The following is an 18,787-nucleotide window of genomic DNA, read 5'->3' on the forward strand; positions in this document are numbered from 1 at the left end:
AGGTAAAATTATGAGGCGCATTTTGAGGAAAGTTGCCCGAAATGAGGAGGATCTTGGAGATGTATCAACTCTTGCAGATGAATCAGTTATAGACGAACTCTTCAGCAACAGATGCAAAACCACTTAAAATAGATTTATGTATATTCAGTATACATGAAAATTCATCACATGTAATTTAATAAATATATAATGTGCTTGGGGGAAAAACAATCCTGATCTATAGAAAACCTGAGGCTAAAATATCAAAGAATTCTATAGATCATGTTGATAAATGATTGGTTTGTGGGATACTGTATTGATGTTTGTTTTTATGGGGAATTAATTTCAATAAGTAATGCATTTGCAATAATTTTGATTTTAGCAACATTTTAAAACTACATTTTAAATATTTTTTTTTTGCATTGTGTTGTCTGTATTATATATATATATATATATACACATAAAAAAGTTTGCTTTTTGTGTAGTATTACACCAAACATTCCAAACTATTTTAAGCAAAGATTTTTAGAAAATTATCTTTTTGTTTTAATAATAAAACAGATGAGAGTAAGTGTTTTACCTTTTGATTGTAGACAAGAAGTCGTGGACTTCTGCATTATTTTGTTTCACTGTTCCAGAGTTAAGTTACTATTAATTCTTCTTATTGGATTTTTGACCATTTTGGGAAGACTATTTTAAATGTTTTTCTTTTTTTAAAAAAAAGTGACTTTAGAGATATATATGTTCTATTGGAAGGCATAACATTGGATTATTTGTTTACTCCTAGCATTCTGTTCCAACACTACTCGTGGTATTTATGGAACTCCATTTTTCTTACTGGATGAGAATTTTTATTGAAAATAGTGTGCACTTATGCTTGCAAATTATATTTTACCTAGTCTTTGGCACTGCTTTAACTGATGCTTCAATTAAAACGCTTTTTTTTGTACATATCGTGTTCTGGTTTCTCACACAAGATGTGGTTGAAGGAATACAAAATTAACATTTAACCATTGTTCCCGTGTTCTTGAATGTTTTATAGATGGCCAAAACAGTAGACTTACCTCCAGTAGACTTAATCAGTCCGAGTATTTGTGACTGGTTGATTTAAGTTTCTAGGCAACTCCAGATTTGTTAATGGTAAGGTAATTCAATGGTGACGTTAGTTGGCTAGACTTGAAGGTGGTTATTTTGTCTAGTAATCATCAAACAAACATTTCTGCATCTTGCATAAAGGTAGAAGGAGGGCATTAATGAAGCAGGTAATATACTGCCCTCAGTGAGTGCTGTATTGATATCCCGGGACTGAGACAATTAACTTTCAATAACTATAGTCACCATCTTTTGGCTAAATACAACTGCAGTGAATGGTGAATTTTTACCCCAGACTAGTAGATTGTTGATAGCAATGTCAAATGGTTCTGATCATTTGTAGGTCAAGCCAGATAGCTATGTCCTTCAGGACTTGGTCATACAGTGATGGTGATGCTAAGCTTTTTTTTTTAAAAAAAGTCTGTTAAAGTCTTCTATCAAACATATATTCTTAGTTGTAGTTTCTCCTCTGCACATCCTCCAAGTAGTCTTCATGCACAAAGGATTCCTGTTTAAAGTCAAAGTAAATATATTATCAAAGTACAGTATGTATATGTCACCATATGCTACCTTGGGTTTCATTTTCTTGAAGGCATTTACAGGAAAATAAAAATACAATAGAATTTATGAAAAGCTATACACAAAATGAGATGAGGGTTGAGATTTTAAATGGGAGAAAGGCCAATTTTGATGGCATCAGAAAGAACCTAGCAAGTGTCGATTGTGACAGGTTGGTTTTTGGCCAAGGTGTACTGGGTGAGTGGGAGGCCTTCAAAAGTGAAATTTTGAAAGTACAGACTTTTGTGTGTTCCTGTCAGAATAAAAGGCAATGATATAGATTTTGGGGAACCTTGGTCTCTAGAGTTCACATAGAATGATCTGGAAAAACAAAGATCGTCAAGTGAGTAGCAATTCTGTGGATGAAATTGCCTTGTTAATGAGAGAGGTCAGAGGAGAATGGCCTGACTGGTGGAAGCTGATGGGAAAGTGAGAGTAACTCAAATAACCGCACGCTGCATCAAAGGTGGGGAGAAAAACATGGGCTATAGCAGCAGAAGACCACACTGAGTCCCACTCTTGTACCTTTAAAAAAAAAAAAAGTGGCCACCAAGTGTATATACAGGACAAGAACTTGTTCCACCATTCCACACTAATTCTGACCCAAAAGCAAAGGAGAAAGAACCAGAACTTTGCAAGAAAGTGAGGGAAAGGAAATGAGATAGGTAGAATCACCTTAAACAAACTGCACTAACTGCTGCTTGTACTCTACCTAATTCCAAACTTTGAATTTGTACAATTGCTGTGATATACAGTATGCATTGTTTTGCACCCTGGTCCCTGAGGAATATTGTATCATTTAGCTGTATACATGTACAGTTGAATGCAATAAACTTGAACCTGAAAGCAAGAAAATTAACTGAAAACATTAATACCACTTAGATCTCAGTTTTGGTCAAGATGGCACTCAGCTGTGATATCTGTAGATGTGGCTCAGATTTTCTTTTTCTTTTAGGTTCATAGGGATGATTTTGGGACAATCATGGTGATTAGGGCTTAAGGACAGGAATAAGAGAGATTTATAAGACAGGAACAGGATCCTATCCAAGCACATAAGTGCAACTGTGGGGGGAGAAAAAGGACAGCAGTGTCTCCACTTCCTTAGAAGTTTGCGGAGGTACAGCATAGCATCGAAGCCTTTGGCAAACTTCTAATGATGTGTAGTGGAGAGTATATTGACTGGCTGCATCTTGGCCTGGTATGGAAACACCAATGCCTTTGAATGGAAAATCTTACAAAAGATATTGGATGCAGCCCAGTACATCATAGGTAAAGCCTTCCCAACCATTGAGCACATCTATATGAAATGCTGTCATAGGAGAGCAGCATCCATCATCAGGGATCCCTACCACCCAGGCCATGCTCTTTTTTTCGCTGCTGCCATCAGGAAGAAGGTACAAAAGACTCAGGACTCACACCACCAGGTTCAAGAACAGTTAATACCCCTAATCCATCAGGCTCTTGAACAAAAGGAGATAACTTCACTCAATTTCACTTGCTCTGTCATTGAAACATTCCTACAACCAATGATCTCACTTTCAAGGACTCTTTATCTCATGTTCTCGTTATTTATATTTGCATTTGCACAGTTTGTTATCTTCTGCACTCTGATTGATCATTCCTTGATCCTGTTATAGTTACTATTCTACAGATTTGCTGAGTATCCTCACAAGAAAATGAATCACAGGGTTGTATAGAGTGACATCTCTGTACTTTGATTATAAAATTTACTCTGGACTTCAGGCCAGTGTTGAGTCCAGGTTGGTGTGCTCCACGATTGATGCTGAGCAAGTCTGGAAGTTGGGTTGGCAAAGACCAGCAATCCCCAAGTCGGTGAGTCCTGGGTCAGAGGTCTGTAGAGTCAGGAGTCACAAGGGCCAGTAATCCACCCCCAGAGGTCTCTGAATACAGAAGTTGATGCCCGAAGGTCAAATCTATGATTACTGAGCTAGGAGTTGAGCCTGAAAGTTAAACCTGTGATTGTGGTGTCTTGGGGTTGATAACCAGAAGTCGTTGAGGTCCAGTCCAGAGGGCAAAGCTCGAGGTCGAAGTCCAGAGCTCGTAGAGTCTGATGGTCAAAGCCTCTGGGTCGGGTTGTCCGGAGGGCAAGGGCCCAATGGTTGTGAGTTTGGGTCAGTGATGACAGGTTGGAGGATCTATGTGTATGAATTTGAGGACAAAGACTGGAGCCTACAAGAACTGACCAGAAGAGGATTTTTGTTATCAGGATTGCATGATCATACAACAGTATCTCAACTTTGAATAGCTAGTTCTTGTAGTCTGTAACATTGTACCTTTGCTGAATGAGAACCCTTTTCCTCAACATTGTGCAGCAATCCTCTCATCAGAATCTAAAGCAACTTCCTTATTTTTAATTCTACTGTAAATCAACGTGGATACACATTAAATAGACAGTGGTTGGAGTCTTGATTTAGATATGTGTGTTCTTGCCTTACCGAAACCTTACAAATGTTACAATGATTGGTCATACAATGGACTCATACCCTCCGATTTTGCTACATTATTGATTTCACTTGCTTTGTTCCCCACTGAAATTAAAGTGTAAGCTAGAATTATTGATTTCTTGAAACTTATCCTACATTTAAAGCACCCTGAATGTTCAAAAATCAACATAACTAGTTCACCTAAATCTTTTTCATTAAAAGTTTGCATGTGCTAATATTTGAGTCCAATCAACTTTCTATTCCACTCAACTTTTGTTCTTTGAAGTTACTCTGGGCATACACAGCACATTATGAAATTAGCAGGTAAACTGCAGTTGTATCTCCTATACTGAAAATATAAACTCATCTTGATATTTTGTGGTGAACATTCTTTACATCCAATTAAAGGTAAAGTTTTGGGAAGAGTGGGTTGTGGAACAAAAGCAAAATGTAAGGCAGTTGCAGATTATTTCGGACAAATGAAACAGCACCAATGATAGATCACCATTTATCATTCAGCGAAGAAAACATTGACTGGCTGCATCATGGCCTGGTATGGAAATGCCAATGTTTTTGAATAGAAAGTCCTACAAAAAGAAGTGGATTCACTCAAGTACATCACGGGTAAGGCCCTCTCAACCATTGAGTGCATTTACATGAAACACTGTTACTACCCCTCAACTATCAGGCTCTTGAATAAAAAGGGATGACTACACTCAACTTCATTAGCCCCAGCACTGAAATGTTCTCACAGCCAATTATCTTACTTACAAAGAAAACATAGAAATCTTACAGCACCTTACAGGCCCTTTGGCCCACAACATTTTGCTGACCACTCCAGAAGCTGCTGAGAATTTCCTTACCACATAACCCTCTATTTTCTAAGCTCCATGTACCAATCTAAGGGGCTCTTAAAAGACCCGATTGTATCTGCCTCTCCCACCGTCGCTGACAGTGCATTCCATGCACCCACCACTCTCTGTGTGAAAAACTTACCCCTGACATCTCCCTTGTGCCTACTTCCAAGCACCTGAAAACTATGCCCCCTCCTGTTATCCATTTCAGCCCTGGGAAAAAGCCTCTGGCTATCCACATGATCAATGCCTCTCATCATCTTATACACCTCTATCGGGTCACCTCTCATCCTCCATTGCTCAAAGGAGAAAAGGCCAAGTTCACTCAACTGATTCTCAAAAGGCATGCTCTCCAATCCAGGCAACATCCTTGTAAATCTCCTCTGCACTCTCTCTTTAGTATCCACATCCTTCCTGTAATGAGGTGACCACAAATGAACACAGTGCTCCAAGTGGGGTCTAACTAAGGGCTTATATAGTTGTAACATTACCTCACGACTCTTGAACTCAATCCCATGGTTGATGAAAGCCAACACACTAAACACCTTAACACACTGTCAACCTGTGCAGCAGCTTTGAGTGCATTATGGACATGGACCCCAAGATCTCGCTGATCCTCCACACTGCCAACAGTCTTACCATTAATATTATATTCTGTCTTCAAATTTGACCTACCAAAATGAACCACTTCACACTTACCTGGGTTGAACTCCATCTACCATTTCTCAGCCCAGTTCTGCATCCTATCAATGTCATGCTATAACCTCTGACAACCCTCTGGACTATCACAACACCCCCAACTTTTGTGTCATCAGCAAACTTACCAACCCACCCTTCTACTTCCTCATCCAGGTCATCTATAAAAATCACAAAGAGGAGGGGTCCCAGAACAGATCCCTGTGGAACACCACTGGTCACCGTTCTCCATGCAGAATATGACCCATCCACAATCACCCTTTGCCTTGTGTAGTCAAGCGAATTCTGGATCCACAAAGCCAGGTCTTCTTGGGTCCCATGCCTCATTACTTTCTGAATAAGCCTTGCGTGGAACCTTATCAAAAGCCCTACTGAAATCCATATATGCTACATCCACTGCTCTACCTTCATCAATGTGTTTTGTTACATCCTCAAAGGATTCAGTCAGGTTCGTAAGGCATGACCTGCCCTTGACAAAGCCATGCTGACTGTCCCTAATTGAGTTATGTCTCTCTAAATGTTCATAAATTCTGCCTCTCAGAATCTTTTCCAACAACTTGCCCACCACTGAAATAAGACTCACTGGTCTATAATTTCCAGGATTTTCTCTACTCCCTTTGTTGAACAAGGGAAACAACGTTTGCAACCTTCCAATCCTCTGGTACTTCTCGCGGCCCTATTGATGCAAAGATCATCGCCAGAGGCTCAGCCATCTCCTCCCCCACTTCCCACAGTAGTCTGGAGTATATCTCCTCCAGTCCCAGCAAATTATCTAACTTAATACCTTTTAAAAGCTCCAGTACACCCTCTTTCTTAATGTCCATACACTCAAGCATTTCAGTCCGCTGTAAGTCATCCCCACAATCACCAAGGTCCTTTTCACTGGTGAGTACTGAAGCAAAGCATTGATTAAGTACCTCCGCTACCTCCTCTGAATCTATGCATACGTTTCCACCATGGCACCTGATTGGTCCTATTCTCACATGGCTCATCCTTTTGTTTTTCACATACTCGTAGAATGCCTTGGGGTTTTCTTTAATCCTGCTCGCCAAGGCCCCTTCTAGCTCTCCTAATTTCATTCCTGAGCTCCTTTCTGGCACCCTTGTAATTTTCTATAGCTCTAACAGTACCTAGTTTCTTGAACCTTTCATAAGCTTTTCTTTTCTTCTTAACTAGATTTTCAACAGCCTTTGTACACCACAGTTCTTTTATCCTACAATCCTTTCCCAGCCTCAATGGAACACACCTATGCAAAACGCCATGCAAATATTCCCTGAATATTTGCCACATTTCTGCTGTGCATTTCCTTGAGAACATCTGCTCCCAATTTATGTTCCCCAGTTCCTGCCTAATAACATCATATTTTCCCCCTACCCCAATTAAATGTTTTTCCAAATTGTCTGCTCCTATCCTTCTTCAGCGCTATGGCAAAGGAGATAGAGTTGTGATCACTACCTCCAAAATGTTCTCTCACCGAGAGATCCGACACCTGAGCAGGTTTATTTCCCAATACCAGATCAAATACAGCCTCTCCTCCAGTTGGCTTATCTACATACTGCATCAAGAAACCTTCCTGAACACACCTAACAAACTCCACCCCATCTAAACCCCTTGCTCTAAGGAGATGCCAGTCAATATTAGGAAAATTAAAATCACCCATCACAACAATCTATTATTATTGCACTGTTGCAGAATCAACCTCCCTATCTGCTCCCCGATGTCTCTGTTACTATTGGGGGGGGGGGTCTATAAAAACACACACAGTAGAGTTAAAATGACTCAGTAGACAATCCCTCCATGACTTCCTCCTTTTCTGCAGCCATGATACAAACTCTGATTAGCAGTACACTCCTCACCTCTTTTGCCTTCCTTCCTGTCCTTTTTGAAATATCTAAAGCTCAGCACACTCAGCAGCCATTCCTGCCCGAGTCATCCAAGTCTCTGTAATGGCCAAAACATCATAGTTCCACACTCTAAGTTCATCTGTTTTGCTTATGATATTCCTTGCATTAAAATCGACACATCTGGCTGAGTGTTTCTTTGCTCTATCATCTGCCTATTCTTCCTCACAAACTCCCTACAAGCTGTCACTACTTGTGTGCCATCCACCCCATCCTCTGCCTCTTCATTTTGGTTCCCACCCCCCTGTAAATCTAGTTTAAACCCTCCACAGTAGCATTAGCAAACCTCCTTCCCAGGATATTGGTTACCCTCCAGTTCAGGTGCAACCTGTCCCACTTGTACAGGTCACCCCTTCCCCAGAAAAGGTTCCAATAATCCAAGAACTTGCAACCCTTTATCTCAAAGACTGGGAATAAACGGGACCTTTTCAGAATGGCAGGCAGTGACTAGTGGGGTACCGCAAGGCCCAGTTGTTTACAATATATATTAATGACTTGGATGAGGGAATTAAATGTAGCATCTCCAAGTTTGCAGATGACACGAAGCAGGGCGGCGGTGTTAGCTGTGAGGAGGATGCTAAGAGGATGCAGGGTGACTTGGATAGGTTGGGTGAGTGGGCAAATTCATGGCAGGTGCAATTTAATGTGGATAAATGTGAAGTTATCCACTTTGGTGGCAAAAATAGGAAAACAGATTATTATCTGAATGGTGGCCGATTAGGAAAAGGGGAGGTGCAACCAGACCTGGGTGTCATTATACACCAGTCATTGAAAGTGGGCATGCAGGTACAGCAGGCGGTGAAAAAGGCGAATGGTATGCTGGCATTTATAGAAGAGGATTCGAGTACAGGAGCAGGGAGGTGCTACTGCAGTTGTACAAGGCCTTGGTGAGACCACATCTGGAGTATTGTGTGCAGTTTTGGTCCCCTAATCTGAAGAAAGACATCCTTGCCATAGAGGGAGTACAAAGAAGGTTCACCAGATTGATTCCTGGGATGGCAGGACTTCCATATGAAGAAAGACTGGATGAACTAGGCTTGTACTCCTTGGAATTTAGAAGATTGAGGGGGGATCTGATTGAAACATATAAAATCCTAAAGGGATTGGACAGGCTAGATGCAGGAAGATGGTTCCCAATGTTGGGGAAGTCCAGAACGAGGGGTCACAGTTTGAGGATAAGGGGGAAGCCTTTTAGGACAGAGATTAGGAAAAACTTCTTCACCCAGGGAGTGGTGAATCTGTGGAATTCTCTGCCACAGGAAACAGTTGAGGCCAGTTCATTGGCTATATTTAAGAGGGAGTTAGATATGGCCCTTGTGGTTACGGGGATTGGGAGTACGGAGGGAAGGCTGGTGCAGGGTTCTGAGTTGGATGATCAGCCATGATCATAATAAACGGCGGTGCAGGCTCGAAGGGCCGAATGGCCTACTCCTGCACCTATTTTCTCATGTTCTCTTTATTTATTGCTAATTATTTACATTTACATAGTTTGTTGTCTTTTGCACTCAGTTTATCTTTCCTTGATCTTGTTATAGTTACTAGTCTGTAAATTTCCTGATTATGCCCACAAGACAATGAATCTCAGGGTTATATATGGTGACATATATGTACTTTGATAATAAAATTTACTTTGGACTTTGAACAGTGTGCAATTCTGTATTTCTGAAATATGTAAACATGCTGTAAATCATTTGCTTTCCTCTTTTTGACAAACTTTCCCAATATATAATAGCAGTTATTGGTATGATTAATCTTCAGGAAGGGAAGCTCTTATGTATTCTTATGATCTCAAACTTTTCAGTTCAATATCTCAAATGCCCATCTCTCAATATGGAACCTCTGAGATGAGTCTTGCATCCAACATAGTAAAGGAGATCAAGTCACAAAGTTCAAATACCCAACATAAAATAAATTATAACTGAAACTTGAACCAATCACGACTGTATTACCTTTATTATATATTAAAGATATTTTCCAATATTAAATATTACAATAAAAACATTAAATACTTTCCCAAGGTTTAAGCTTTCTTGCCATTTGTGAGGTTGTAGGCATACCATTGGTTGACATAATATTCAATTTTTGAATGCCGGGGATTTCTTGTCCATTTTGTACAAGGTGAAGAACTTGAGGGAAAGACAAATTGTAGCTTTCCCCTTCAGTTGCTGTGGTCGCAGCAGAAGAACTGGCAAGATAACTAATAGCTTTATTTTCATGGGACCATTCCTCTATTTGACTGTTTTCAGTTGTTTTATAAGGAACATTATTTTTTAGTTCTTTACTAATCTGAAAATGCGTTCTTGCATCTTCCATGTGTGCTTGCTGAGCTATCCATGGTTTGTGAGTGTTTATAGTGGGCTCTACAGTAGATGAATACTCAGTTTTCTCTGAAAGATTAGTAGTTTGTCTGAGTAGTTTCTCAAAAGCGTTTGTCATCTCCTCTTCCGCCAAATTAACCTGATTCTCTGGATAAGTAATTTGTGAGGAAAGCCATCTTTTGTAGTCTCCAAGGTCAATAGGTTTGATAAACCTAGAACAAAGTGAGGAACATGGTTTTTAAACATGCCAAGCGTGATTTTAATATACCCAAGCAACAGTTGAAAGTATATCTTACAAAAAGACAGAAGCAGCAAAGTAAACTTAAAAGAATGTCATATTTCTACATTTCTACCATATAATTGGCTCTGGACAAATTTGCATAGTTGTAAATTTTAGGATTTGAGTAACAAAAACAATCACCCACTTTGTGTGCGCCAATTCTCGCAATAATTTCTAAGGTATCAAAGAGGTTGCAAATAAAACACCCAAGTCCTGGAACAAACCTAACTTCTGTGACTAAGGTCAACAGTCTGCTAATACTTCACTACTGACTGGCAGTATACCCTGAAGGGAAAGACTATTTGAACTGGACCTCCCATTAGATCTGGTTAATTGTGTGCCACAAAGGGTAAAGATGAATAAGAACACCAAGACTATGTTCCTGTCGATTACAGTTAATTAAATTTCAACCTAAAATGACTCATTAAATTCTGTCTTGGCGAATTCATACCCAAACAGCATACTTGGCAAACATAATCCTAGAAGTAGGTGTAAACTTAGTACTGTAAAATTCCATTAGGGACAATAGAGGTTTAGATGATGCTGGACTGACAGTGTTTCCACACTACAAGATGTTAATTCTACTAATAACCCACTGTTAATTAGTTTTTAAGCAAATAAACGCAAGAAATTCTGCAGAAACCGGAAACCCAAAGCAACACATATACACACACAATGCTGGAGGAACACAGCAAATCAGCCAGCATCTATGGAAATGAATAAACAGTTGACGTTTTAGGTCAACGCCCTTCCTCAGTACTGGAAGGGAAGGGGAAAGACACTAGAATAAAAAGGTGGGGGGGGGGGGAATAGCTAGAAGGTGATGGGTGAAGCCAGGTGGGTAGGAAAGGTAAAGGGCTGGAGAGGAAGGAATCTGATGGGACAGGAGAGTGAGGGACACAAGAGAAAGGGAAGGAGGATGGGCCCCAGGGGGAGGTTATAGGCAGGTGAGGAAAGTTAAAGAGGCCAGAGTGGGAAAAAGAAGAGGGAAGGGAGAGGGAATAACTTTTTAAACTGGAAGCAAAAATTGACATTCATGCCATCAAGTTGGAGGCTACCCAGACGGAATGCAAGGTGTTGCTCCTCCACCCTGAGGGTGGCCTCATCTTGCCTCAAGAGGAAGCCATGAACCAACATGTCAGAACAGGAATGGAAATTGGAATTAAAATGTTTGGCCATTAGAATATAATAATAAATTCTCATTGAGCTCAGTAAATTTCAAATGAGGCTAATGAGCTTTGGGGAAGTGCAGAAACATTATCTGGAGAAGCAGATATCAAACAATTGTGATTTCCAATTAGCTGGCTGATGACCATACTGATAAATAATTGTATTAGGCAGAACAGAATAACAAAAAAATTGGTATAAATAATAGAATATAAAGTGCACCTACTAAAATCCACTGCCTCCTGCTGTTTGTTTTCTTGTTCCCTGTCTCACAAGTGAACTCTCATTTCTCCTCTTTTATTGTGGGTCTCTTGCTTTTCAGCATCACTACAAACAGAACCCTAACGCCAAATTTTCAGGCCTACAATTTAAAAGTTTTTGTGATACTGTCCATTTTGTGCAGGGTGGGTGCAGCTAACAAGACACAAATGAAACATTCTTGACTAGCATGTTTGACATTTTAATACACTTACCTTACTGTCTTTTCAAATTTATATTCTTATTTACTATGAAGAACCAAGAATGTATAAAAAGAACTGAAGGTGATCCAGATTGGCAAGGTTTCTTTCTTTATGTTTACTAAATTGTTTAACAATTCTACGGTCGTAATTTTACTGAACGTTGCGTTTGGCAGAGAAATATTAGAACCCGGAAGAAAAAAAATCAACCTTTCCATTTTTCCATTATCCACCCAATGGAGAAAGAATTGAACAAAGGACAAAAGCAGCGGAGAGCGACGGAAGCAGCTGGATGGAAGCACAAGCAGGGTGGGGAAGTTGTCCCCAGTGAATTATTGAGTATAAGGTTACAATAAGCAAGTGATCTCCACGCATAGGAGTGAACTGTCAGCAGCAGGACCATAGTTGGGGGCAACCCGGCCGAAGGCACATGCGCAGAGAAGCGAACTCGCCCGTCGGGGCTCGGCTATACCTGGAGTAGTAGCGTATTTTAGCCTCCAGCAGCCACTCTTCCGATCCCCGATCCTTTTCTCCGAGTTGCATTAGGCCACTCTGAAACACCTGATCGGCCGCGAAGTTATAGGAATGGAACCGCCGACATTCGGCCTGCATTTTCGCCGGGTCGGCGAGTGGGCGCTCCGCTCCCCGCAGTGAGCCCGCTCCGGATCAAGCGACAGCGCTCTCTGCGGTGTGGAGGGTTGCCTGCACGCCACCAGCTCCTCGCTGCCTGGGCTGGGAAAGGGACTTGGCATTTTCTCCCGTCACTCTGTCAATGGTGGAGGGAATGGATGTATGGTGTGCTGGACGGGTGCCAATCAAGTCAACTGTTTTGCAGTTATAGTAACATTGATCATTTACTAACTCATCATTTGTATATTCCATGGTATGGCGGGCTTCAAACATGTGTGCTTGAATTTCCAGCATCTGCAGAATTCCTCGTGATATCGCTAGCAGTTGCTTGCTTGGCTAAGACAGCACGAGGTTTAAAAAGCTCTCGGGGCCTTTCTGGACTTTTCAATGGGCTTCAGTTATCACGAGCAGTCCGTTGTTTGGCGTGAGGTTTAAAAAGAACTTAGGGCTTTTTGGGACTTTTCGGCGGGCTTCAATCATCTCTATCTCTTAGACGCTTGGCAAAGACCAATGAAAAGAAGCGAGGTATAAGTGAAGCGGCCGTTGTTTGAGTAAACACAAAATACTCTGCAGATGCTGGGGTCAAACCAACACTCACAACACGCTGGAGGAACTCAGCAGGTCGGGCAGCATCCGTGGAAACGATCAGTCAACGTTTCGGGCCGGAACCCTTCGTCAGGACTGAAGAGGAAAGGGGCAGAGGCACTATAAAGAAAGTGAGGGGAGGGTGGGAAGGAGAAGGCTGGAAGGTTCCAGGTGAAAAACCAGTAGGGGGAAAGATAAAGGGGCGGGGGAGGGGAAGCAGGGAGATGATAGGCAGGAAAGGTGAAGGAGGAATAGGGGAAAACACAATGGGTAGTAGAAGGAGGCGGAACCATGAGGGAGGTGATAGGCAGCTGGCGGAGGGACAGTGTGGGGGGGGGGAACATGTGGACCAGGGAGTCATGGAGGGAACGATCCCTGCGGAAAGTGGAGAGGGAACCTCCCCACGGATCTCCCACCTGGCACTTATCCCTGTAAGCGCAAGTGCTACACCTGTCCCTACACCTCCTCTCTTGCCACCATTCAGGGCCCCAAACAGTCCTTCCAGGTAGGCAACACTTCACTTGTGAGTCTGTTGGGGTCATCTATTGCATCCGGTGCTCCTGGTGTGGCCTCCTCTACATCGGTGAAACCCAACGCAGATTGGAGCACCGCTTTGTTGAGCACTTCCGCTCCATCCGCCACAACAAACAGGATCTCCTGGTTGCCACACACTTCAACTCTGCTTCACATTCTCATTTGGATATGGCCTTACATGGGCTCCTCTACTGCCATGATGAGGCTAAACTCAGGTTGGAGGAGCAACACCTCATATACTGCCTGGGTAGTCTCCAGCCCCTTGGTATGAACATAGAATTCTCTAAATTCCAGTAATTCCCTCACCCACCCTTCCCCCATCCCAGTTTCACTCTGCCCCCTCCCCCAGCTTCCTATTACCTCTTTCTTGGTTTCACCTCCTTCTACTACCCATTGTGTTTTCCCCTATTCCTTCTTCACCTTTCCTGCCTATCACCTCCCTGTTTTCCCTCCCCCACCCCTTTATCTTTCCCCTTACTGGTTTTTCACCTGGAACCTACCAGCCTTCTCCTTCCCACCCTCCCCCCACTTTCTTTATAGGGCCTCTGCCCCTTCCCTCTTCAGTCCTGGCGAAGGGTTCTGGCCCGAAATGTTGACTGTTCGTTTCCACAGATGCTTCCCGACCTGCTGAGTTCCTCCATTGCTTGAGTCAAGAGTATTAGAGTGTCAGGTTTTGGCTCAACAGGCTTAGGCAAGAACAAGCTGAGGGTCTGTTGAGGTGGTTTTGGGGTTAGGACATATAGTGAACACTGACTTAGTGACCAACTTTAATATCTGAATGTGCATTAAGGATTAAATTTTAAATGTAGTTTAGAACAGTAAAAAACTAGACCAGGAAACAGGCATTTAACTGATTGTCTACATATGCATGAATCCAATCAATAACCCTTTGCATAGATAAGACAGTAATTAACACTTATTTTGGGTGTGATGGTGGGAAGATCCAGGCAATTGAAATTTATATGTTCAAAGGAAGCATTGTAAACATGGATTTGTTTGAATAGTCTTGAATTTTCTTTGATCTTTAGCATATAAAATTTTGTATAGTGCTGGGTCAAGCCCAGCTCCCATCATCTCCCATCTCCCATCATCCGTCATCTCCCATGTCCCATCTCTCATCTCCATCCAATATTTGCTGTCAAAAGTGGGATACCTTCTTGCGACCCATCGTGTGGTCAGCAGTCTAAGTGGGTGAGTATTTTTAAAATTAGCACTCACACTTGGACCTATTCAGATCGGTGGTTACGGAATCACTAAGTATCACAAACATGGTGAAGAGTTAATATAAAAGTAGTGTGTGCATGTGTGTGTGTTTGAAAGAGACTTAACATTGTGAGGGGATCCTGGAGTGCCCCTATTAACTGTTTGAAGAGAGAGAGAGAGTTATTTATCACCGTTGGTTTGTTTTGAAAAGAGAGAGAGAGAGAGATGAAGATTAACGGTTGGACTGTCACTTTAGGGCACTGGAGGTAACTTTGGATTTCTACTTTGGAGACAGCACCGAGCAGCTTGAAGGTTGCTATGGTGACCGACAGCACATTATTGATGTTACTTTCAAGGACAGCTCTGCTTGCTTAAATTTCTTCACAGACAAAGGAAGGAGGGACTCTTTGAATGACAGTTGATGCTCAGCACGGTGAGATAAATAGGAGGTCAGATGATACAGACCTCAGACACATGATCTGGACACTGAAGGAGCATTGTTGTGCCCGCAGAGAAAGTGGGTTTTGGAGGATCGATCAGGCAAATCGATCCAATTGCTCTTGCAGTGAAGGAGAAGGGGTTGACTGGTGGGGAGTTGTCTATGTGTCCACCCTCGCCTGGGTGATAGCTCCACCACAGAAAACCAGTCCCCCTGGTTAATGTCACAGTTGGTGACTTGTGAAGGATTTCGGAGGACGACGAGAAGATCGATGACGTCAGCTCACCTGAAGACTCAAATCTCTCTCTCTCTCTCTCTCTATTGCTACTCAACTAAATATCATGAACTGAAATGAACTGAACTTTACTCATCATCATAAGACTATCTTTTTACCCCCTAGACTTAAAGAAGCTTGGTTTTTCATACATATACAAATGTATATTCCACACTTACTTTTATATAATAATTGCTAACCTGTTTGATTTATCTACATTGATATTACTGTATTGGGTAGTTACTAATAAATTTTATTAGTTTATAGCAATACTGGACTCCAAGGTGTTTTCCATTTCTGCTGGTTCTTTATTCCCGTCACGGGGTTCGTCACAACATTGTGTGTTAATTTGGAGAGACAGGGCCACCAGTTGTGAAGGGTGGTTACTGAAGGTTCGAGACGCCAGTGGGGGCATGTATTTGGGAACTGTTAGCATACGCTTTTGCGAGTGTGTGTGCCTTGTTGTAACAGTAGAACGTAAAGGAATACAGCAGGCATCATGAGTTCAGATGCACATAAGAGGCAGATTGCAGAGTAGATACTCTGTGGTTTTAAGTGTGTACTGTTTAAATTGTATCCATCATTTGTATGTTGCATTGTATGGGAATTAGTGTGGAGATGTTTCAGGGAGAGGTTTTACTCAGATGTATCTATCAGAATGGTGCCTCAGATCTTTGGGTCATGTGGGAGAATGAGAAGGAGATAGGTAGCAGAGACTACCTCCCTGCTGCTCCTAAGTGGCAGAAGCCAGGTACCTGCGTGACCCTCAAGAGAGGCAAAGGGAATAGGCAGCCAGTGCAGAGTACCCCTGTGACCGTTCCCTCAATAATAAGTATATCGCTTTGGATACTGTTGGAGGGAGGGAACGACCAGGGAGAAGCCACAGCAAATGGGTATCTGGCACTGAATCTTGCTCTGTGGCTCAAAAGGAAAGGAGGGAGAAGAGGAGTGCAGCAGTGATAGAGGATTCCATTGTTAGAGGAGCAAACAGGAGATGCTGTGGACGTGAAAGACACACCCGGATGGTATGTTGCCTCCCAGGTTCCAGGATCAGGAATGTCTTGGACTGGATCCACAGCTTTCTAAACGGGGAGGGAGAGTAGCTGGAAATTGTGGTACATATTTGTTACCGAGTCATAGGCAGGAAAAGGAAGGAGGCCATGAAGAAATTATATAGGGAATTGGGTAGAAAGATGTAAAGCAGGAGCTCCAGGGTAGGAAGCTGTGGATTGCTGCTTGTGCCACGTGCCAGTGTGGGTGAGAATACAATGACACGGCAGATGAATGCATGGCTGAGGAATGGTGCAGGGGGCAGGATTTCAGACTTCTGGGTTATTGGGATCTCTTCTGGGGGAGGTATGACCTGTACAAAAAGAAACCCTAGGGGAACCAATAACCTTGCGGACAGGTTTGCTCGAGCTGTTGCGGAGGGTTTAAACTAATTTGGCGGGGGGATGGAAACCGGAGTGATAGGTCTGAGGATGGGACAGTTGATATGCAAGTTGGTGCAGTGTGTACTGAGGCTGTGAGGAAGGACAGGCAGATGATAGGGCAAAATTGCAGTCAGTGGGGTGAGAGTGTAACATGGCAGAATGGAAAGGGCGATGAATACAGGACCGAAGGTGTTATATTTGAATGCATGCAGTATAATGGAATAAGGTAGAATTTGATAGATATGACATTGTGGGTATCACTGAGTTGTCACTAGAAGAAGATCATAGTTGGAAGCTTAACATCCAAGGATATGTATCGAAAGGATGGGCAGTTAGGGGGTGGGGTAGCTCAGTTTGTAAAAAAACTGGAATCAAATCCTTAGAGGTGACATAGGATCAATAGATGCAGAATCCTTGTGGATAGAGTTAAGAAATTGCAAGGGTAAAAAGACCCTAATGGGAGTTGTATACAGGCCTCCAAGCAGTAGACAGGATATGGGCTACAAATTACAATGGAAGGTAGAAAAGCCAAGTAAAAAGGGCAATGTTACGATAGTTATGCACGATTTCAATAGCAGGTGGATTGGGAAAATCAGGTTGGCATTGGATCCCAAGAGAGGGAATTTGTAGAATGCCAATTTTAGAGCAGCTCGTGGTTGAGTCCACTTTTTTGAAAGGCAATTCTGGATTGAGTGTTGCGTAATGACCCAGATTTGATTAGAGAGCTTAAGGTAGGTGAATTCTCAGGAGGCAGTAAATATTAATAGGAATAGAATTCACCCTGCAGTTTGAGAGGGAGAAGCTAACGTCAGATATATCAGTATTACAGTGGAGTAAAGGAAGTTACAGAAGAATGAGAAAGGAGCTGGCTAAAGTTGATTGGAAGGAGACACTGGGCAAGGAAGATGGCAGAAGAACAATGGCTGGAGTTTCTGGGAGCAATTCAGAAGGCACAGGATAGATACATCCCAAAGATGAAATGGCATTTTCCAGAGAGAGTGAACAACCGTGGCTGAGAAGTGAAGTCAAAGGCAGCATAATAGCAAATGAGAGGGTATATAATAAAACAGAAATTAATGTGAAGTTAGAGGATTGGGAAGCAGTTAAAAACTAACAGGTCAACTAAAAAAAATAAAGAGAGAAAAGATGAAATATGAAGATAAGGTAGCAAATAAGGTAAGAGGATACCAAGAGTTTTTTTTAGACATATAAAGTTTAAAAGAGGAAAGGGTGGATATCAGACCATTGTAAAATGGCACTGGAGAGGTAGTTATGGGGAGAAAGAAATGGCAGACGAACTGAACATAATATTTTGCATCATCCTTCACTATGGAAGACACTAGCAGAATGCCAGAAATTTGAGAGTGTCGGGGCAAAAGTGAGTGTAGTTTAATCTTTTCCCAAAATACTCATTCCCTTCCCTATATTCCCACTCCTTCCTGAGCCCCATTCTCTAATCTTCCCAAACTTTCCTTTTTCAATTCACTTTGTTTCAAAAGGTTTTACTTTGTGAACAATGTTTTTAAGGCATTTGATAACATTCTCCATGCACAGCTCCTTCAGAAAGTAAGGAGGCATGGGATCCAAGGGGACATTGCTTTGTGGATCCAGAATTGGCTTGCCCACAGAAGGCAAAGAGTGGTTGTAGATGGTTCATATTCTGTATGGAGGTCGGTGACCAGTGGTATTTCACAGGGATCAGTTCTGGAACCCCTCTTCTTGGTGATTTTTATAAATGAACTGGATGAAGTCGTAGAAAGGTGGTTGTAAAGTTTGCTGATGATACAAAGGTTGGGGTGTTGTGGATAGTCTGGAGGGTTGTCAGAGGTTACAGCACTGGGCTGAGAAGAGGCAGATGGAATTCAACCCAGATAAGTGTGAAGTAATTCATTTTGGTAGGTCAAATTTGAAGACAGAATATAATATTAACGGTAAGACTCTT

General features: G+C 42.1%; 1 protein-coding gene across 2 annotated transcripts in view; it reads left to right on the forward strand.

Annotated features, from left to right (window-relative positions):
* acss2 (acyl-CoA synthetase short chain family member 2) overlaps window positions 1–928 on the forward strand; it is a 72,597-nt gene extending 71,669 nt beyond the window's left edge. For both annotated transcript variants that reach the window (XM_072241868.1, XM_072241862.1), the window contains one exon: window positions 3–928. In XM_072241868.1, the coding sequence (XP_072097969.1) occupies window positions 3–127 (125 nt within the window). In that variant the 3' untranslated portion in view covers window positions 128–928. The remainder of the gene's footprint in view (window positions 1–2) is intronic.
* The last annotated feature ends 17,859 nt before the right edge of the window (window positions 929–18,787 follow it).

Source organism: Mobula birostris, chromosome 2 (assembly GCF_030028105.1).
Source record: "Mobula birostris isolate sMobBir1 chromosome 2, sMobBir1.hap1, whole genome shotgun sequence".
NCBI lineage: Eukaryota > Metazoa > Chordata > Chondrichthyes > Myliobatiformes > Myliobatidae > Mobula > Mobula birostris.